This window comes from Clupea harengus, chromosome 8 (assembly GCF_900700415.2).
Source record: "Clupea harengus chromosome 8, Ch_v2.0.2, whole genome shotgun sequence".
In the NCBI taxonomy this organism is placed as follows: domain Eukaryota; kingdom Metazoa; phylum Chordata; class Actinopteri; order Clupeiformes; family Clupeidae; genus Clupea; species Clupea harengus.
The window spans coordinates 18,117,325-18,140,506 of NC_045159.1; the positions used below are offsets into that span (position 1 = coordinate 18,117,325).

Below are 23,182 nucleotides of genomic sequence, written 5' to 3' on the forward strand. Positions count from 1 at the left end.
GCAGTTAAACATTGTTTGTGCAGCAAATACTCATCTTCCTTCGATCTCCACGTTGTCATGTTGTTTTCCATATACATTTACGTATGTCACATAGAATAATAGATGTACAGACTGTTACACTTTATTTCGGCCCACATTTCCGAGATTTCTCTAGTGGGAAGGTTGTTTGATTTGAGCCATTTCTGTGCAGCTCAGAGGGAACTGAATCTGTGGGGCTTGTTGTATATCCCTGGGTCTCCTCCAGTGCGGTCCCTTCCAGCCTGTAATAGTGTTAGCTAATCAATACAGGCCTTTAGTGCATCCAAGGTAATGCAATGACGCAACCTTCGCTCACTGCAAGATGTTTCCCTTCCGCTCCCCTGACAGTGTTCCTCCCCGGGTCATTAGGCTCTCTGTCTGGCTCTGGATCTTTATACAGGAAATTAAATGAAATTAAATGAAAATATGATGAGAAGGGAAGGGAAAAAATAAGGGCTTAGAATGAGTTGCCTTATTATTATTTATTGGTCTAGGCATCCTGTCTTTTTCTCTTCTCCCACAGAAGCAGAGAAAAAGGGCAGTTTGTTGAGTAACAACCCAGCATGCTGAGAAATTCTTTAATCTCTAATTACTATCTGCGTTATTGAGTGTCTCCGTGGCGATAACGCGATCTGTGCTGCTGTGGGCCAACAGGACAGAGTTCAAAGCCTACACAGATTCGAAACCAGCCAAGCTCATCAGGGCCAAGTCCCAGTACCTGCCTCCGGACGACAAGACCAACCTGGAGACGAGCTACAGCGCCACCTATAAGGGAGAGCAAGCCAAGCTGCGGCCGCATGACAACAAAGTGATTGACAGGAGGAGGGTACGGTCACTGTATTCTGAACCCTACAAAGAGAGCAGTAAGGTATGTACATACTGGTTTTTTTTTTTACTTTTAAAATGATAAATATAATAAATAATGTTTTTTTCACTCTACAAAGAGCCCAGTAAAATATGTACCCACTGTCCCGAACCTTGGAAAGATTAAAGAAAAGTAACAACAAGCTTTTTTTGAACTGGAGTCAAGTAAGGTGAGTACATGCTGTTTGGAACCCTACGAAGCGCTCAATAATCTAAGTACACTCCGTACTGTAAATCACAACAGTTAAACATGGCCACTTTGCTCCTGAGCACCTGACATTTAGTAGTGAAGGATGTCGTATCTGTGTAGTGTTCAATGTCTTAAGTGCTCTGGTCACACCATCACCACACACACCACCACTTTATTTGCATTGCCCCAACAGGAGTCCATAGGATGAGGTATGGTTGATATGGTAGAACTTTTTGTCGTTTTGTTTGCACCCTTCCTCAAAATTCAAAACCACACAAGCGATCCATGCTCACATAACAAAGTAGATCCTCTCAGCTCTGTTTAAAGAACAAAAAGGGTTTTGCCATCAGTTTCACAAGGTGTGTCCCTCCCCCCCCCCCCCACCTGTTGTTCTGCCCTCTAGGTGGAGAAGCCAAGCGTCCAGCGATCCAAACCCAAACGGTCTGGAGCCACTATGGCCACGTTAGCGAGCCAGGGCAAGGCCGTGAAGAAGCCCAAAGAGAAGCAGACGACCGCGCTGCGCGGCTCCAGGAAGAAGGCCTCCGAGAACCAGCCCCTTCCCCGGCCAGAGGGAGGAGACAAGGAGAAAAGTAAAGAGATGAACAACAAACTGGCTGAGGCAAAAGAGTAAAAACCATTGCACTTCTCCTCTAACTTCTTCCTTTAACGCTTCCTCGGAAAGATGAAAGTGAAGGTTGCAGAGTTTTAGTAATCAGGGGTTCTCATCCCCCCCCCTCCCCTCCCCCATCCATTTTATTATTCGTTGTGTAGAACTGTCTTTCCCTCCTTTTTCTTCTCCTCCTTCTGTCCCCATTACCATGACCCCGTTCCGTGGCTTTCTCTCTGACTCTGTGGTTTGTGTAGTAAATATCAGGATTAGACGTCACTGTTTGATTTTATTTCCACAGACTTACATTGCATTAGTAGTGAGAGGGGGCGTGTGTGGCCCCACCCTCTCCTCTTGCGTCCATTATGACTGTTAGACTGTTTCCATGGCTACGGGCTGCTTGGTTAGCCAATGGATGGTGAGCTTGCGTTTGCATGAGGGCCATTGACGAGCTACTGTGTGCAGTTTGGCAGCCAATGAACTGCACAGATTGCTTTGCCACATTTATCAAGGGTTCATTTAAAATATCATGTTACCTATTCATTCTCTGATCTAAGTTACTAGTTCACACTAGTTAACACTGAAATGATATGCAATGACAAAAAACACATGTACCCTCTCTATTGGTCTGAAAGACTTTGATAAATGTGCTGCTTGGTTGTATGCAGGGGATATTGATGTGAATCTGTGCCTGCTTTCCTTCTTATCAGTGTTGCTTTCTTTCTTGTGGGATCCCCAGAGCCCATAGACATTGTCTTTTGTCATCAGAGGTTTCATCACTTTGCCATTTACATTCTCAGTTGCACACTGTCTGTGCGGTCACATATTTCGATGCTACTTCTGTGCTCTTGGAAAAGGCTGGTGTGCAATACTGTAGAGCAGAGTGTCTTTATGAGTGATAGTGCACCACAGGTCAATTATTCATTGCTTAACGTCACTTGAGAATTAGGATTTAGACAAGTGATCTTTTAAATGCAAACACTGCCAAGTAGCCAACGGCATTTTACATTATATTCTACTGTGTGTCTTTTCAAGATATTGTAGTGTAGAATTGAATGTACTGTATTGTATTGTAACAATGATCAAATTAATGAGTTCAAATGATTCGGTATAATAGGGATTTAGTATGATACACATTCTGTAAATTCTTTGTGGAAATCTTGAAGTGTATTTATTTCAAGCTGAGACAGTCAACATTTCGATCCCATATACAAACACAGATTTACTGGACAACATTCATTCCCCAACAGTGAAAACATATACACACACACACACACACACACACACACACACACACACACAGAGAGAGACACACACACACACACACACACACAAAACCACTATTTTCAAAGAAAACTGAAAAAGTTGATTTGAAGTCAACCCATATTTTGGATTTTGCTTATGCATTATCTATCTATCTATCTATCTATCTATCTATCTATCTATCTATCTATCTATCTCTCTCTCTCTCTCTCTCTCTCTCTCTCTCTCTCTCTCTCTCTCTCTCTCTCTCTCTCTCTCTCTCTCTCTATCTATCTATCTATCTATCTATCTATATATATATCTATCCACATATTTATTTGGCCATGCATTTATTTGTCCATGTATTTATTTGTTGAACCCTTTATTTATGTGTCTTTATTTATTTAAGTATTTATTTATTTACACCCATGCTTCCACTCATCATGTATTTACTATGTATTTTTTTTTTCTCTCACTGGAGAATTATATTGATGGCAAACAATGTGTGCTAATTCTTCTCTTTGTTGTATCGAATGCCATGATGTGATGGTAAGTTGAATGCTGTTAGTATGGTATGCTTTTCAACACTGATTTAATTTTTTATTTTTCTGTATGTGTGTTTCCTGAATGCATGTTTATTTTGGTCTCCGGTGGGGCCAAAATAAAGAAATAATTTGCCTTGCCAAAGGATGTTAGCGTGTCAATGCATGGGGGCTTTTCACAAGATAGCCATTGTATCAGTTCCCCCTCAACCACATCACTTGAAACACCTTTAAGTCACAGCCACTCTGCTCTCAGTGTGCGACCTGAGAAAACTTGACTGGATTTGGATGTCCGTGTCATGGGAGGGTTTGCATTTGCTGTACGATTACCCAGAACGCATTTAACTCTGGAATTAATCATTCCAGGGTTACTCACCAACTTCACCACAGGGATGGGTGGATCTCAAGGGGCTGATGAAGGTCATTAGTCCTGCTATTTATTTGGCTCAAGGCCTGATAGCAGTCCCATCACGCGTGACCGTACATCTAAACTGGTTCCATGCATCTCCAATGGCAACCGTGACCGTACATCTAAACTGGTTCCAGGCATCTCCAATGGCAACCGAGAGGCAAACATTTGGGGACCTTGGTTAGACATTGCTTTTTTGATTTTTTATTTATATATTTATTTATTTTTCATTCATAAGCTGCTGCATCTCACTTCACCCTCTCTCCTAATCGGACATCCTCTGCTGTGATGGTCCGTGTTCCTCCTCTTCATCTTCCTCTTCCTCTACCTCCTCAGCCAAAAAACCAAAACCAAACAAGGAGAAACGTTGTGCAGTCCTCGTGTCCTGTTTGTAACATCCACACCATTCTCTGAATCCGCCCACTCGTTCGTGAGCTAGGGTGATACAGCCTTTTGACATGACCCAGTTCATGAGAAGGTGGACGAGGAGGAGGAGGAGGAGAAGGTGGAGGAGTGGGAGAAAGGAGAGGAAAAGTAGGGCTGTACGTGTGTGTAGCCAGCCAAGACTTTGCATATCACAATACGGTGCTATGGCCGAACCAGTCACTAAGAGAAGGAAAGGGGAGGAAAGAAAGTCATATTCTGTAAATGGGACAAAATCTATGTGACAATGTGCTTCTGTTTGCTCTGCTTGCTTATACTTACTATTATGTTATTAATAAATGCAAAAGCAGAAAAAAAGCCGCTGTTGTGGTCCATTTTTGTTGACATTCAGAATGGACGGTAGTTGTGGGAGAGTTTGTGTGTTGTTCTGACTTGGTACATGTTTGTGTTTTGAAAATGTCCCGTTGTTTGTGTGAACTAGTAGACATTGCTTGAGTATGTATGTCCACATGGAAGAGAACTCTTAAGGCCACTTAAAGCTTAAAGTCTTAGTTTAGTTTTCATGCAGTGCAAAGTACTCCGGCACAGGCTTTGACATCCTTTTAAAACTCTTGCATATTGCTGTGAGGTGAAATCCCAGAAATATATTATTATGCATTTCCTTTCAATATATTTCCAGAGCGTATTCACCTTGGTTTAACAGCAATATGTATGTTTATATCAGGATGTGATGCACTACATTCTTGGCACCAGAGGTTATGTACCAAAAAGTAGTTTACAGAAACTGTATTTAAAAAAGAATTCACGCAAAGAATTTCATTCCACTGAGTTTGATTCAGAGAAAAAAGCCGTTTCATTCAACTGTTACCCTTCAGATTATTGACATTTCTCAAAGTAGATCCATGCAATGTTTACACTATATCATGAATTGGCTTTTACTCGTGTCCTTTTCTGATGTTTGTTTGACAAAATGGCTGTGGTGTGGATTTGAGATCTCCCTTAGCTAACGCGTGGCCTTCTCGTCCCATTCTGAAGGGTTGTGCTAAAACAGTACCACTACATACAACTTGTTCAGCCCATCCGTGATTTTGGTTGGGTGCAGACCCTTAAGCAGCATCTCTGGGGCTGTACTCTCCCTAACCCAAGGTAATGCAAAAATCATTCCCAGAAAAAAAGCTCCCTTTACCATATGCTCTTGATTCTCTGTCTCTCTCTCTTTCTGATTATATCTGCTGTGTCCAGCCATGATGAGGTAGCTGATGTTGTTTCTTGCTGTGCGACCTGTTTCAGGTTCATTTTAAGGCGTTTCTCTCTCTTATATTCTCTTCCATATGGAAACTGCAGTGCCCAGAGGGCTGTGTGAGCTAGAGTGCAGTGTGTCTGCTGCACTCCACAATCCGCTGCCATCTTGTGACTCATTACGGCTCTCTTATGGCTGCCCTTACTGTGATGTTAACCCAGCCATGAGACAGAGCGTCTGAAATAGGTCAATGGAAGGCTAAATGCATGACCTGATTTTTTCTGGAATATTGGGCAGCTCAGAGGTCAAAAGCTAGCCATTCATGTGAATGCAGGTCCATGTGTCAGTTACTTGTTTTGATATAACGCAAATATATCACATTTTTTGGAAATGTTGCACAATATATTTAATCCATGGCCTGCAGTATTTTACAACAATGTGTTGTTGTAAACAGTCAACCTCTCCACATAGTCCTGTTACCCCATAGTCCATGGCCCTCCATGTAGTTATGTTACCCCATAGTACATGTTCCTCCCCGTAGTCCTGTTACCCCATAGTCCATAGCCCTCCATGTAGTCCTGTTACCCTGTCAGGTATGGTACTTCCAGTGCTTGAACAAAAAAACTGAATGTGACTTGAATGGGACAGTTGAATATTTGCGAGGTAAATTAACACTACCTCTAGAATATCTGTCCAGACTGCATGCCTGTGCTTCAGTCGAAGCAGCCTGAAACGCCTATGGGTAGAGCCAGATGTTTGGGCTTACCCTCTATATGTCCCAGCGTGGCGGTCTTCATGTGGGTGTAGGTATGGCTGTGATGGAAGCAGCGTTGACCAACTGTGTTCTTATAACTTTTGTCTTTGTCTTCTCCCTCTCCCCGTAACGCCGTAACGCCGCGCCCCGGCTGCTTCTACCGCGGCCTCTGACGCCTCCCAGAGAGCTCAAGGTTGATGTTCACCAGCGACCCCGTGATCATAATTCCCCGAGTTCCCCTGGAGGAGAGTCGGATCCACTGGTGGAAAGACCCCAACCTCGCCGGACCGGTGGAGTAGTGCGCTTCGCCCCGGACGTGAAGTAGGCGGTAGCGGGTCCGCGGGCGGGTCGGCGACCCAACAACCCTGGTGCCAGTGTGTGTGTGTGGCATCAGGGTTGCATGTGTACTGTGAGCCAGCAGATTAGAGAACACGGTACTGTATGTGTATGCTGTATATTGATCTATTGTAAGGTACTGACAGAAAGCATTTCTGAATGACAGAAAGAAAAAAAATGCTTGTATCGGTTGCTGCTTTTCAAAGAGAAAGATTGGACTGATTGTCTGACTGGTTGATTGAGTGGTTGTTGGATTGATTAACTGATTGATTGATTGCAAATATAAAGGTGCTAAATCCCATTTATGATACATGCTCCAGATTCAAAGATGTTCTGTCATTGATAATAATATATAGTCACGCCATACCATAAAGTGCTTCCTTAATATCTCCCATGACGGAACAGTGCAAAATTCTACTGCTAATAAACGTTAATAAATTAATAATGAAGGTCTGTGTCCTTTTCCGTTGACTTTCCTTAAACCACCCCATTGCATGCAGCACCAAAAGTATTCACAGACATTAGCATTAATAAATAAGTCAGTTGCTCCATTCAGGGTGCTCAATATATCGTTGGGTTGATGCTGTAATGAAATAGTTGAGATGAATGAGGACCAGTAGTCTATGAATGGGGACTGGCAGTGGAATAGCCCCTCTACTACTACTGTTGACACTAGTATCATTATCGTTGTAGTAACCTTATATGATGGTGGTTATTATATTTAAGATAAACTAAACTCAATGGAGAGGACAACCGTGACAGTATTTAATGCAGAATTCTCTGAGGATTTTGTTGAACATAACTTACATGTGAGGTTATTGGGACAGTAAGCCATACACACCTTGCTGATTGATTTTCATGCAAAGAATTGTAAAATATTGACATATCAAGGATAGCTCTAGCACTCAGATTGTCAGTGGCTCAAAAGGATATGGTGCACATTTATCATATAGGTGCCGTCATTACAGATTTTCAGTTATTGTCTTAAAGCCTTGGCTGAGTTTAGGTCATTTTCCTCTCCTGGATTCATGTGTATACAACCTTCATACTGTAACAAAACCACCAGCTATAATTATAATAAGGTCCACTATCAGGTGACGAAAGTCAGCTGAAATAACACTCAAACAGACTGCTTATGTAACTGGGTTCCAACATAAAACACATCCACTTCCTCTCTGTCTGACTTCCTCGGGACTACTGAGTCGTGCCGCTTTGATCTCTCTGTCATCTTAGATGTGGAGGATACAGACGTGCCACGTGACTGTGGCTATGAAAAGGCTTCTGGGATTCAAACTGAGGATCTGTCAGCCCTGTTTCAGTGATGCTTCATTTCCTTAGTGTGCTTCCTTTGACAGCTCTTGCCTAAGCCAATCGCCTGCCCTGAATGTTTGCGGCTGCTCTGATCTCTAGATAAGCTGCCTCTTCATCACTGGGAGGAGACACAGTAACAATGCCCCACGCTGACTAATGTCATCAGAGACAACACTGACAAGCTTATTAATCAGTCACTCATTACTGACTGTGAATGTGTGTGCTAGAGGCTGGCTGTGGGAGTGCTGTGTGTGTGTGTGTGTGTGTGTGTGTGTGTGTGTGTGTGTGTGTGTGTGTGTGTGTGTGTGTGTGTGTGTGTGTGTGTGTGTGTGTGTGTGTGTGTGTGTGTGTGTGTGTGTGTGTGTGTGTGTGTGTGAATGGCAGAGATGCTGTAGGAGTTTGGGTGTGTGTGGGTGGGAAGTTTGTTTGTTTGTTTATGTGTGTGTGTGTGTGTGTGTGTGTGTGTGTGTGTGTGAGAGAGTTAGAGTGAGGGATGTTGTGGGAGTTGGTGTGTATGTGTGGGAGGGGGTGTTTATGATTCAGTCTGTCATTCAGTATCAGTAAGTCTGCCATGAATTCAAAAAGGAATAATTTTAAATAATTTATAACAGTAATCAGATAGTAATTTAAAGAAATCTGCATGGCGAATTGAGCCCAATAATCCTGCAGATTCTCGTCAATTTGGCTTTGGTGCTTAAATGTCTCACAAAATCCTCTCGTATAAGCAACAAAGTTTGTAGTGGGAGCCATACACATTATAATCAGTGTAATTTTAAAAATCAGGCCAGGCTATTTTAGGGTCTGTCTTTTGCTGCTGGAATGCCCATTCATTTCCCTTATTTTGGTGGAAGGACAAGGTTCCATTGACCCGATGAAAAACAATGATTAACTCCACACTATCCTCCCTCAGGCTTTATTATGGGGGTTTGACCACTCAGTGGCCCCAGCTTACAGAGGCCTCAGGGGCCATCTCACTGCCCTAATGTTAAAAAAAAGACACAGACGGACGAACAGAAAATAGATCCTCTGACCAGACAGATAGAAGGATCGATAGATAGACAGATAGATAGATAGAAGGATAGATAATCAGATAGATATATAGATAGATAGATGGATGGATAGAAGGATAGACAGACAGACAGACAGACAGATAGATACGTAGCTATGTAAATAGATAGTCAGATAGATAGATAGATAGATAGATAGATAGATAGATAGATAGATAGATAGATAGATAGATAGATAGATAGATGAATGGATGAAAAATAGACCCAGTGTCTCTCATCTGAGGCAGAGAGTTGAGACAGAGAGATGAGCATGAGGCTTTGGGTGTCTCTTCTCTGAGACAGAGAGCTGAGCATGAGGCTTTGGGTGTCTCTCCTCTGAGACAGAGAGCTGAGACAGAGTGATGAGCATGAGGCTTTGGGTGTCTCTCCTCTGAGACAGAGAGCTGAGACAGAGAGATGAGCATGAGGCTTTGGGTGTCTCTCCTCTGAGACAGAGAGCTGAGACAGAGTGATGAGCATGAGGCTTTGGGTGTCTCTCCTCTGAGACAGAGAGCTGAGCCTGAAGCTTTGGGACGGAGAGCTGAGCGTGAGGCTTTGGGTGGCAGAGGGATTTGAGCAGATGGAACAGAGCTGGCCAGGTCACATGACCAGCACAGTCTCCACACAAAAGAAAAAGCAGGAAATGTGTAGACACAAACTGGTAGGGATGCTGAGCCAAGTGTGAAGTTACTGCTTATAACACATTTGTCTTGGGTAGTCCTTACCAGCAGGGCATTTCTGACCATCTGCGCAGTTTATTTTAGATTTGTCTTTTGCGTTGCATGCCTCAGCTATGGGCAACCTCCAGTCTATCACCAGCAACTCATTCGAACCTTCAAACTATCACCGTTGACCGTAAAGTGTTATTTTTTTCTCCAGCCAATGACGTAAATGTATATGTGTCCTTAAAATAGTGTTTTTCTTATTTGAAATCCGATTCAGTTGTTTTAGTGGCCTCTGACCTCTCCTTCTGTTGTTATGAGCTGTCAGGGAGTCATCAATTAACTAACCAAAGAAATAAATTGGGTTCTGAATGGTAGTCATGGTAATTGGTTGCCTAGTGAGAACAAAGAGAATGTGTGGATGTTGGGTAATTGGGCAGATGGTACCACCTTGTCCCGAGGGAACTCCCAACACACACACATACACACTATTTGTCTCTCTCTCCCTCCCTCCCTCTCTCTCTCCCTCCCTCTCTCTCTCTCTCTCTCTCTCTCTGTAACATGTCTCTGCACCGCGTGGTACCATTGTACCACATATGAAATGGACATATCTAAATTAAGACTGAGAACCTTAAAAAACACAATTAGAGGGAGAGAGAGAGAGAGAGAGAGAGAGAGCGAGAGAGAGAGAGAGAGACCTATTGGCACTGTGGTCCTTTTCTAAATCTGGAGGCACATACAAAATCCATCTAGTCCCTAGTTGGACAATACTGCCACCTAGTGGTAACGTTCTCCAGATTCACAGAGATTTTTTTCTCGACTCAGTCTAAGATGTTGATGGCACCAATTGCCACAAAGTCATTGAGGGTGGAAGTAGACATTTGAACTGATGGGGATGTTCCATCTTACCCCAGAGTTGTCACTCAAGGCACAAGGGGTGGCGAATGTGACTTTACAGCAGCTCCTATTGTGACTCGGCCATCTTGTTCTTATGACACGTCATCAAGACCAATACAGACACTCCAGTATATTCTGAAATGTTTTTGAGAAGTGTACTATCAACACACTGACTATCTATGAGTAAATACGTTTAAAATATCACTTTGTTACACTGGCATATATACATTTAATCTATAAACATCTACAATCAAAAATACACTTACAATCATAGTTTTAGATAATGTTGTTTTCATATTAACAAAATTATTATGTTTATGTATTATGTTTATTTTCATTAAGAAGTGCTTCAAAAGTACCCAGTAAAAACAAGTATATAGACTGTCATCTATGAGCAAATAATTGTATTACTGGTTTGTGTCCACACTGTTTAGCACTTCAGTAATGTAAATAGCTATGAAAATATAAGTATATGACATACTTTAAGTGTGTAATAGTTGTATTCACAGAAGTGCTAGTGACTATTTTCCTCTAAAAAGCATACCAAATCCCAGTCTTCCTCAAGAAATACAATCAAAATATATCTCTGAAAGACACGCAACACAACGGGGTAGATAGACAGACAGAAACTCCTAGGTGTCAAACACATGGTAGGTGAAGCTCTCCGGCCTGGGCTTGAAGCTGAAATTGTAGGTGCCGATCCGCCTTCTGTAGATCAGGGCCCCCACTAGCCCGCCCAAGGAAAGCAGGCCTAGGCCCACGCCCAGCAGGCTGAAGCCAACGATCCGCAGAGTGTCCCTCTGCTGGGCAACAGCCTCCTCTGGAGAGAGATGGAGGGCAAGAGAGAGGTGATGAGCCAGTAAACCTAACTGAACCCTCCAGGAGGAGTTTGTAAGAAGTCCTGCATTTATGCTTATTTATACTTATTCATGTAACAGTCCCTTTCATTCACAGTAACTTACGATACAATACAGTGTATTCATTTCACCAACATCCATGTGATCTCTAGACACTGACCCATTGCATTGGTGTTGTAAGTACTGTGCTCTACTCTGCTAGTTCTAGAGTACTCACTGTAGAATGATCTACGGTAGGGTCCACACGACGCCTTCGCTGTCCCAACCATATTAGACAGCCGAGCGACTCTTTCCAAGCAGTCCTAGTGGAGTATCCCCCAGCGAAACAAACGTTAGAGCACTAATTAGTTACACATACTAAAACCAGTGGTGAGGTATCATTAAAGTGACTATTCCACTGAACTTCCTGTTTAGTAACTGAATGATGGAGTCTAAACTGGCCATCCACTGTCTTCCGCAGAACTACTTGATATGTTTTACGCATCCAAATACCTCTATCATAGCGCTGGAGTTATATGACTAGGGTATCATAGCATAGCATAGCGTAGTGTCTGAACTGTTCACATCCTGTAAGTGCAGTGCTTGTACAGCCCATGAAAACAGACGCACAGGCCTGCAGGAAGACTCTCCAATCTTGAAGCAGATCTGAATTTGGCAGTGCAGGTAGAGGATGTCCAGGTCCACGAAGGAGAAAATGCGGATGGCCAGGAGCGCTCTACTGTCATTGCCGTTCTGGAGAACTGTGGTGTAGCTATTAGGAAGAGGGCAACTAGAGAACAGACACACACAGATATCATCTCTAAGCACAATCACATTTACATCACGTACATCATTTATGAAACAAAAGAAGGTGTAAATAAAGGTCAAATAAAAATAGGAAAGCTGAAAATAATGTTATTGGATAGCTGTTAAAACAGCAGCTACTGATAGTTTGTTGACTGATATATACATATATAGAAATATATTATTTATACAGTATTTATATTATTTATACAGTATATGTATATATATATATATATATATATATATATATGTATACTGTATAAATAATATAAATACTGTATATATAATATATATACTGTATAAATAATATATTTCTATATATGTATATATCAGTCAACAAACTATCAGTAGCTCAGTAACAGTATTTATATTATTTATACAGTATATGTATATATGTATATATATATATATATATACTGTATAAATAATATAAATACTGTATAAATAATATAAATACTGTATAAATAATATATTTCTATATATGTATATATCAGTCAACAAACTATCAGTAGCTGCTGTTTTAACAGCTATCCAATAACATTATTTTCAGCTTTCCTATTTTTATTTATATTATTTATACAGTATATATATATATATATATATATACTGTATAAATAATATAAATACTGTATAAATAATATATATATATATACCGTACATATATAATAGCCGATTAATAGGGAAGCATCACCAGAAACAGCAGCCTGACTTCACGAGTGCAGACACACGTATGCATTCTCCAGGAACACGTATTACTTCACGAGTGCAGACACACGTACCCATTCTCCAGGAACACGTACTCCACGGGTCCGGAGGGGTCGCGGGTGGGGGTGGCCCAGCACCTGTTGAGCACCACCTTGATCTGACTGAGGGTGGAGTTGACGCTCACCTCCACCACCACCTCCTCGTCCGGGGAGAGGGTGTAGTTCTCAGGCAGGGGTGTGGAGCCGTTCAGCAGACGCACTGCCACCTGGAAGGAGCCCGACCCCTGCACCACGTCTTTGATCATGTCATACCTTCATCATAGGGCAGAGAAACACACACACACACACACACACATACAGCAGAAACTGTTAAATGGAGTTAAAAGACTTCATGTTTTTGTCTTTGTATGCAACTGAACTGCTATTTAAAAAACAAATGTGAAGAAATAAATAACAGAAAAGCATTTAAATGGAAAGATCAACAGAAAAAGCATGAGGTTTAGAATAACCGAGTCATTTTGCTCTGCTTCAGCATATTGTAAATAATGTATAATAGGTATATTTGTAATAGGCAATTATAGCACTAGACTCCATTTGCGACATGTTTCATGGTAGAATCTGCCCTGAAACAATCAGTGTCTCTGCATGCAGCAAGAACTGGGAGTTTGTGAATGATGTAAAACAGATCTCCATGGCGACGGCTCGCGTGGGCTTGTGTTGTGTCTTACACCAGGGGCGAGTATCCCGCGGAGATGATGACGTTCTTCATGTAGCTGCACTGGATAGGCACCTGGAGCCGGGCACTAGGCGTGCTTACGGAGCCGTCGGGCCAGGTGTAGCTGCTAATGTTGTTGTAGAGCATCACCTGCACCGTGTTATCGGTGCTGTTCTGCAAACGTGAAATAAAATGTCACAGAGAGTCAGGACTATACTGGCTATACAGGCCTCTTCATTATGTAGCTTGCTAATATTCCTACCAATCGCCTATGAATAGAGATGCTAATGAAAAAGAAATAGTCTCTAAATGAACTTAGCTGTCTCCTTAAAATGAAATGATAATTATTTAGAATTTATAATATAATATAATATAATATAATATAGAGTTCATTGTATTTCATATAACAAAAAGAATCTTCAGCGTCCCAGGAGAGACAGTTGGTCTGACAAGGACAAATCATAGCAAGAGGATAAAACAAAGGCATGACGCTCTTGTAGAAAACCACAAAACTCAAAGTAATTGAGTAGAAAGTACATAATTACATCATTACATCATTACGAGATAAGATTCTGCATCATTTGGGTACCTACTACCAGTCAGAGAAATGATACAGGACACCTCACCAGGCCCAATCTATCCTGTACATACATCCTACACAGCATAAGAGCTCCGGTCTCTGTAAAGCGCTTTAGGACATTGTCTATTGCTGTATTAATAAATACATTTAAAGTTAACAAAAAATTAAATGTATGATGTACAGCCCAATCTATACACTTTGCTCACGACTTTGCCCAAAACGTTTTGCTCAGAACACTTCCAAGTTGACCGCGCTCTGAGCGGCAATACTGACAATCCTCCGTCCTGATCACATGATATAGAGTAGCTGGTCATCGGTCTTACACTCAGTAGAACTGTGTCGCATTCATCCCAGGCTGCCACCAGCTGGACGTGACTGGCGTTCCCTCCGTTCACCCCGCACTCGGACAGGCCCAGGTACAGCGTGTCTTCCGGAATGTGCTTGTCCCTCAGGAAGTCTCGGTCCACATTCACAGACATGTAGCCTGCCTTACACTCAACAGTGATGCTCATCAGTTGAGAGATGACCTGGATAGGCTGAGAGGTGCTGCTAAGATCTGGAGAAATCTGTGCATCCGTGACGATAGCTTTCGTTGAGAATGAAGTGGTTGTAGACGCTAGTGCATTTGTGACCGTAGCCTTGGTTGTGGATGAAGTGGTTGTCATCACTGGTGTGTTGGCGACCGTAGCCTTGGTTGTGGATGAAGTGGTTGTCATCACTGGTGTGTTGGCGACCGTAGCCTTGGTTTTGGATGAAGTGGTTGTCATCACTGGTTCGTTGGCGACCGTAGCCTTGGTTGTGGATGAAGTGGTTGTCATCACTGGTACGGTTGTGACCACAGCCTTGGATGTAGTTGAAGTTGGGTGTGTAGAGGTTGTGGTTGCTGGTGAGATACTGTGTGTCAGGGTTGGGTTGGCGTTTGTTTGTGTTGTGGTCAAATTGGCCGTGACTATGTTGAGAGTAGCGGGATTCCCAACACTATTAGTCATCGACTCTGAATAGGACACTGAACTTGTGGTGGTGGAGTTGATTGTTGCTGTTGTTATTGTTATGTCTGAAATATAGGGAGTAGATACGCCTGACGAAATTGTGCTACTATGACTGGTTGTTTTTCTTGTTGGAATTGCTGCTGTTGTTGTGTCTAAAGGGGTGGTGTGAAATGAATCTGACGTCATCTGGTTGTCTGAGAGGCCACCATTGGATGTATTTGTAACAGGTTCAGATGGAATAATGAGGCCTTCAGTGATCGGTGTATGGATGATCATGGTGGTCGGGTATGTTTCGTCTGTAGTAAAGGTCACTGAGGGTGTAGTGACATGTGAGGTGTCAGTGCTTAGTCTCGGAGCATAGGTGCTCTGTGTGGAGGTGATGGATGGAGGCAGACTTGACACGGATGAGTTTACATTCAGAGCTGAAGAAAAGAATGATATTATAATATTAGCATATATTGTATAAACATATATTTTTTTGGAACGGACATTTTTAAATAGTTTTTTAAATAGTAAACGGTAGTTGTTCAGTATTAGTATTATCCTTTTAAGACATTTATTGTACAATTATTGTCTCACATAGTCACACATTTTTATTTTTTTTCCCTTAGAATATTTTCCCTTAAAACTCTGCAGATGGTACTTTGCTTTAGTCAAACGTTTGCTTAGGATGCCAGAATCCTGTGTGTGTGATTTTGTGTGTGTGTGTGTGTGTGTGTGTGTGTGTGTGTCTGTGTGAGTGAGGGTGTCTGCGTGTGCGTGTGTGTGTCTGTGTGTGTTGTGTGTGTGTGTGTGTGTGTGTGTCTGTGTGAGCGAGTGTGTGTGTGAGTGTGCGTGCGCCTGTGATTATGATGACAATGAAGGTGAAGAATATACCGCACCCATGCAGGACCGCCCTGGCCGGCTTGGGTTAGCGTCCATAAACCCGTCGCTGCACGCACAGTCATACCCTCCCCACGTGTTGACACACTCTGCCTCACTAGAGCAGTCCACATCTCCACTCAGACACTCATCCAGATCTGGAAATGAGAGACCAGGAGCAGCTTCAATATCACAAGCCCTGACGAGAACATCCCAAACATGAAGCATATCAGAGACATCTGAGCGGTTTGGCTGGTAGCCAGGGGAAACGGTGATACGCCTACCTTGTACAGAGGTGCCGTTGCTGTCTACGGTGTACCTGGAGCTGTTCTGCAGAGAGGCCATGACAGAGTGGGACACCTCCATGATGTCCTGGCTCGCGTTGGGCACGAACACAATGGCAAAGTTCACCACCACACTGCCGGCGGAGAAGCCAGTAATGACGATACGGACCTTCCCAGAATCCACCAAGGCCTGTACGTCTGGAGGGAGGGACTGCAGGATCTGTGGGTACAAATTGCTCGTGGTCAACCCCATTCATGAATTGTTATGACTGAAGACCTTTTAGGTCAGGTATTTTATAGCTGTTAATAATGTAGAAATTGTCATCCCATTTTCCAACACATCTACTGGTGCTTGTTGCATGAATACAGATTTAAATTCACTGACTGAATTTCACTGTGCATAGATTTAAATCCGAAGACTGAATTTACGTGATTGGCAATAAAGGTATACACTTTAACATATGTATTCATTGACACAGGCAGGAGCTCTTGGTACCTCAGTCTGAATGCTCTGGGAGAGATTCTTATACTCAGGGCTCTCTGAATCCAGCAGGGACATGGTGAACTGCACGTTCGTCAGACGGGCTACAGCCTGAAGAGTCTGTGCATCTGTAGACCAACAAACCATTTCTGTAACATCAGCATACTACAACATACAAAAATAAAACTGAATTGAATACTCAATGCATATTTGTAAAGTACATACTGTATATTGAATATGCTATATCAGGTTCTCTAGATAGAATATGCTTTTCAAGGTTGAAGAGAAACATTTTCTACTCCATTATTACCTACTAGAGATTAGGGTAACACATTACTTAAACCTAGCCTGACGATGTCATACTCATAATTCTAGTCAGAATATGAGTCTGATACCGCTCCAATGGGCTGTGATTATGGGGCGTGTTTCAACCGAACCAGGAAAAAAAATGCCTCTTCGCTCAATTGGATACATCCAGAACCAATCAGAGCAACGTAGTATGACCATAACGTAGACCATGGGGCCAGCTGATACATTAAACTTTTACCGGATCCCGTAGGAAGGACGGCAAAAACATCTTTTCGATCGACAAATGCCTTGATCGCGTTTCTCTGTTCCTCTTTCAAAATGAATGTGCTGTCAATGTCTTCTAAAACAGACTCGAATCACCACATTTCATCTCTCCAACGGCAGCCATGTTTGTTGAAAACGAATTCACCCCAAAAGCTCTTTGGTGACGTGGTTGATTACGTTACGGTTGATCATCTGTCCATCATCGTATAAAGCCCGCCTTGACAATTTGATTGGTACGGCAATGTCTGTACCGCAGATAATTTCTCCTCAATGGAGTAATGCCGGACCGAACTTCCCAACCAAAAAATGTGTGGGCGGGGCTAAGTTCGGTCTGGTATCCAGGCTAACTTAAACCCAGAGTCTATGAAGAATTATAAACACATGTATAAAGGTTATAATCATTCATAATGCATTATGACATGAGTCTATATAACGATTTATAAATAGACATGACTGCACTCCTAAAGTGTTATGATGTTAGTACAAGCCTACATCAATGTTATATGAAAGCTTGTATGGAGTCACATGGCTCTAAAAAGAGAACTTGGTGAATAAACAGCATTTAACATAAGGCAACGATGTCATCAGTGCCATTATCAAGAGGTAAAAGAAGCTTTATTATGCATTCTGACAGTCATTACAATGTGTAAATAATTATGTAGACTTATGTCAATCATGACAAGGCATTATGGATACTTCATAACCCTTTATGAATATGTTTATAATGCTTTGTAAATACCAGGTCTGAGTAAAGTGTTACCCATATGAACTTAATGCTCTAATGCAAATATGTGGCAAATGGAGTTTAGTCCTATAACTGCCTACTACTAATATACTTGCATACCTAGGCATAACACCGATGCCCAAGTGCCAAACAGATTACCAGTACCAGCAAACTAGAAATAAAACGGTGAAGGAATCAGCCCTCGCCTGTTTTAACATGTATCTCCACCATGGTTCCTGGAACTCCACAGGCGTGAGGAGTGACACAGACTCGGTAGAGGACCCCTGCCTGGAGCTGGTTCACCTCTATCTCCGTCTCCGCCGTCTCCCAGCCTCTCAGCTCCAGCGAGCGCTGGAGGATGGTCACCCGGAAGGTGACCGCACTCTGGGGCGCTACCGTCCAGGACACGCAAAACGAGGAGCTTGTGATGTTGAAGGGGCTGATGCTGGTGATCTCGGGTACTGCATCTAAAGAGGATGACGGAGGAGATGGAGAGCGTCTATAAGTGGGTTGGGGATTCGAAAAGTCACTCAGTCCATCTGTCACAGTCCGTTCCACCATCTCTGTGGACCTGTGTCATTCCCTAACAAACTAAGCCATTCACCATAGACTGACTGTTATTACAACACTGGGAACTCATTATTTGAATTGAACACATTTGCAATGGACTGCTAATTCATTTAATAAAATACCATCTTCAAAAAATGTGTGAGAATGTGGAAAACTGGAAAAGAAGAAGAAGACCCAGTCCTGGAGGCGAGGGCTCACATACGGCATGTGAAGTTCTGCAGCGACTCAGTCGTGACGCTGGGGTAAGAAGGCATCTGAGAGGGGGGAGGGGAGGGCCGTGCCCAGCTCACACTGGAGCTCCCAGAGCTTGTGTAACCATTCGGGCCTGTGATTAAATCAATACATTAAATTACTCACTGACGGAAAAACAATACCAACATCGCTACTGTAAAGAGATTTACATGTCCAAACTACGATCATACTGTATTTAAAATGTCAGTCAGTCAGTCATTTAAAAAGTCGTTATTCCCTTACCATCTGACGGAGAGGGGGGGGTTGAGCGACTCCCAGAGACAGCATCAGGGAGTGGAGAGGATGTGACATTGAGTGGGAGTTTGGTGGTCATGTCACTGACAGTCTGCCGAGGTGGCGGCTCGGAGGTTGTGTTCCTGCAGTGTTCGTCAGGGCGGCACACGTAAGAGCCCTCTGTGTTGACGCAGACTGACTGAGGAGGACACTTACTCAGCTCCCGGTGGACACACTCATCCATATCTGCCCAGAGAGAAGACATCTCAGTCAGTGAGAGAGAAAGAGTGAATGTGTTTGTAAGAGAGAGAGAGGGGGGGAGAGAGAGAGAGAGAGAATGGGAGATAGATACATAGATAGATAGATAGATAGATAGATAGATAGATAAAGAGATAGAGACTTTGACATTAAAACCCTTTATTTGAAAACCATCGAAAAAAGAACCTGAAAAAAAATCAGTCCATTTCACCAGTTGAAAACAAGCCTCACAGAGTCATTAGTTGTATCCCCTCCCTTATCCACCATTTCTCCCTGAGCCACGTTTTCCGTGTGCTGGTACAACGTGTACTCCACCACTATTCTTGTTTCCACCAGAGATTTAAACATAGATATCTTGTCTGTATCCTGGCCTCTATGTCTTCATGGGGTTTAAGGAAGCCCAACTTAGCCTGCTCTACCAAGACATCAGCCATCATATAACACTCATGGCCAGCCTGCCTGTACCCACAACTGAACACAAACACAGTTTAAAAAAAAACATTAACCCCAGAGAGAGAGAGAGAGAGAGAGAGAGAAATAGAGAGAGAGAGAGAGAGAGAGAAGTAGAGAGAGTGTATGTTTGTCTGTAACAATGGAGGAGAAACAGCACATGTGTGTTTTATGTGTATGTGTGTGTGTGTGTGTGTGTGTGTGTGTGTGTGTGAAGGGGGGGGGGGGGTAGTTTGATAATAAGGATCTCTGTCCTCTATAAAACCACTTGCACATCTTGAAGCTATACATTCGAAACCTCACATTCACAAAGAGTTCTGACCTTCGACTATCACCGCAACCACCTCCTCTATGTGTTTGAGCAGAGCCTGAAGCCTGCTGAAGACGTCTGCTAGGACGAGAGCCGAGGGGGAACCAATGAGGAGTGAGGACGAGGTTGTGAGAGGACCAGCCGACCATGAGCGAACATGGTGCACAGAGATGTCAGAGGAGTTCAAGGCCCCTGTCACCTGTACAGTGGGTCAAAGGTCAAAGGTCAGAGGAGTTCAAGGCCCCTGTCACCTGCACAGTGGGCACACAGAGATGTCAGAGGAGTTCAAGGCCCCTGTCACCTGTACAGTGGGCACACAGTCAAGGTCAAGGGCAGCAAAGAAAAAAGTCACTTTGTGGAGAAAAAAGTCAGGCAAAAAAAAGTACAATGAATTGGGATATTCATAGGACATTTTAATATTCTGTAATCATCATGCTTGTGAGTCTTACAATGAAATTAGACATACTATTACATACTGCTAGACATAGACATACTTCATCTCTGGATCTCACTCACCACAGAATGCAGCAGCCGTGTGTGGTTTAACATCCCTCCTTCAGTGGAAACCATCTGCTGATACGTCATCTTTACTGTTATAGACGCATTCAAGCACCATCCTTGTTCAGCTTAAAGACAAAAAATGTCAGAGATTGTCTTGATTTACAGGGAACGTACAAATCCCAGAACTCTTAACAATATCTCATATACACTATTAATTAATAATTAAATAAATTAGAAATCATGATTTCGTTAATGGATCCTTTAACTATGTAACTGATTTGTTTAATTGATGATAAAAAACATGGTACCCACCTGGAGGCGGTGGGTCAGTGCAGAAGAAGCCACCTGCAGCCAGGCAACACTTCTGCCAGCCGGGGCAGTCTGTGTCCCACCCACACTGAGGCTGAGATCCGCAGGGAGAGCCGGGGACAGCCTCGGGACAGGAACCTGGCTTGGCAGTGAACTCCGCACTGCTGTTCAGGGCTAGAGCAACCGGCAGAGTGACATTGTACAGATATTAGCACACCAGACATCTGCCTGTGAGTAGTCTGTTGAAAGGGTTACATTTCAGGCGTTAGATTTCAACAGGAAACAGGTTTGGAGAGAAGAAAGAGCACCCAACACAGCCAAATGACTTTTAGCCAAAACTACACAACAGTGAGACCTGCACAAAGAAGTGCTAAATTCATACATACTGTATGGCTATGTAGTGTGTTTATTGCTTGTCGAAATCAAGGCTTGTGTGTCAGCCAAATACTACCTAAGATATTATACCATTTTGAGGCCCATGGCATTTGGAAAACTTCTGCAATTACCTTATGTGGCCATCCCCAAATGGTAAATACTTGATAGCTAAATATCTTATAATGCTCAATGTAATTGATTCATTAAATGATAAATCTGTCTTAATGGAACTGCTTTTACATTTACTTCTTCCGCAGACCCTTCTGTCCAAAGTGACTTCTATGACTTATAACCTCTATTAGTTGCTCTACGAGTGGCGGTATAGGAAATAGCCTACTTACGCAGAGCACAGTAACTGCCCACTTGTTCGTATCCAGCGCAGCACTGTGTGACCTCTCTGTGTGTGCGGATGATGTGAGAGCGGTAGGCCACTCTGTAAAGGGTCACCTCACAGGTCCTCCAAGGCAGCCAACCTCCACACGACCGCCTCTGAATGTATGACGTCTGGTAGGACAATACTGAACTCAGGTCTGTGGTCTGATTCCCAGCGCAGAGGTGATAGCCCGTCATAGACAGCTCATATCCTAAAAAACAGTCAGCAGGAATAGTTAAAGATTAGATTGTAAAATAGCTGGGGCAACGTGGGCATTCTTCAGGGAGCTCCATGATTGGATCTGTAGTTACAGTTCATCAAGCTGAAAATGAGCTCCCAATTAGTGTAACCAAACACTACACGCATAGCTGGTCAAATTAAAATCCACACATTGTACTGGCTAATGGATGAGATTGAATATTGCAATTATATTAATAATATCTCCCAGTTTATGACAAAACTGCATATACAAGCAGACATCTTGACAGGAAAAATGAAACCAGTGCCAGATTTAAGTGTAAGATTATATGTTATTCAATGGAGTTCACCATGAATTTAGGCAAACAACCATGAAGTTCATAAAGTGATTGTACAGAAAAAAATAACAATGTACTTTCATTATTGATTGATATAACAACAACTGACTGACAACGGCCTTGACCATGAAAATAAATGAACGGCCATGACCATGAATTTCCATGTACGTACATATGTAACAAAATAGACATCACCTACCATCAAAGAGAGTATTATGTCCGTAAACCAAACCAAGGGCGACTGCAGCAAGCCACACAAAGACACTGTGATGCATTTTGGGTCAGTAGGATATTCTTGAAAATCATGCTCAATCCATGCTGCTCTGTGCAAACATTTCCTCAACGGACGAGAGACAAGAAAGCTGTGCGCTTGGAAACAGATGTCTCCAGTGTCTTCCTCCCTCACACCTCTCCCCACCCCTCCATCACAGCCTGGGCACCCCTTGTGTATTCATATGTACCTTTTTCTAAAATCAAGCCTCACCTTCAAATACAATTTTGACACATGTAAAATGAGTATTTATGTACCTGTGTGAAATATTAGAATGGCTTAGGATTTGGAGAAAAGGACATCAAAACTAATACGGTGATTTTGTGTAAGGTGTTTATTAGCAAGGTGCAGTGTGGCTCAACCCTGTCACTGCTACCAATTAAGCCTGTTTATGTGTCTGACAGAACAGGGAACTGAGCATAGAATGCCAAGGAGCAGATCCCAGTGGACATGGTTTCTCAGCAGGTTTCTATGGTACTTCCAACACCTTAGTCACTGCATATCTGTCGGTGTAAATACTGTTTAAGACGTAAAACATTAAAACAACTAAGAGTTTGTGTTGTTCATTTCAGCTGTTGAAATGCATAATGTTGAAAGGAGCATATGTCTGTTAAATGCTTGTTGTCTTTCGGATCTTTAATGATTAATTATCCGACTGTTTTGGCAGTCCCGAGGAGGCAGTCACGACTCTCAGAATCTATGTCATTTGTG

At 42.7% G+C, this 23,182-nt stretch overlaps 2 protein-coding genes across 3 annotated transcripts in view; one reads left to right on the forward strand and one right to left on the reverse strand.

The window, feature by feature from the left end:
- The window catches only part of map6a (microtubule-associated protein 6a), a 14,334-nt gene extending 7,299 nt beyond the window's left edge, over positions 1-7,035 (forward strand). Inside the window, exons 2-5 of one of the 2 annotated variants that reach the window (XM_031572195.2) lie at positions 673-886; positions 1,476-1,699; positions 5,292-5,402; positions 6,434-7,035. In XM_031572195.2, the coding sequence (XP_031428055.1) occupies positions 673-886; positions 1,476-1,699; positions 5,292-5,402; positions 6,434-6,575 (691 nt within the window). In that variant the 3' untranslated portion in view covers positions 6,576-7,035. The remainder of the gene's footprint in view (positions 1-672; positions 887-1,475; positions 1,700-5,291; positions 5,403-6,433) is intronic. The other variant, XM_012827623.3, reaches the window with a different exon arrangement.
- A 3,893-nt stretch (positions 7,036-10,928) lies between these two features.
- umodl1 (uromodulin-like 1) lies at positions 10,929-22,475 on the reverse strand. The gene is made up of 16 exons (XM_042708498.1): positions 22,400-22,475; positions 21,633-21,875; positions 20,920-21,090; positions 20,623-20,732; positions 20,119-20,305; positions 19,198-19,334; positions 18,822-18,877; positions 18,260-18,552; positions 16,772-16,884; positions 16,276-16,495; positions 16,080-16,149; positions 14,465-15,680; positions 13,575-13,735; positions 12,922-13,158; positions 11,917-12,128; positions 10,929-11,403 (listed from the first exon to the last, which is right to left on the reverse strand). Exons 1-16 carry the CDS (start codon positions 22,473-22,475, stop codon positions 11,135-11,137), a joined length of 3,771 nt encoding a protein of 1,256 aa, XP_042564432.1. The 3' UTR covers positions 10,929-11,134.
- Between the last annotated feature and the right edge of the window lie 707 nt (positions 22,476-23,182).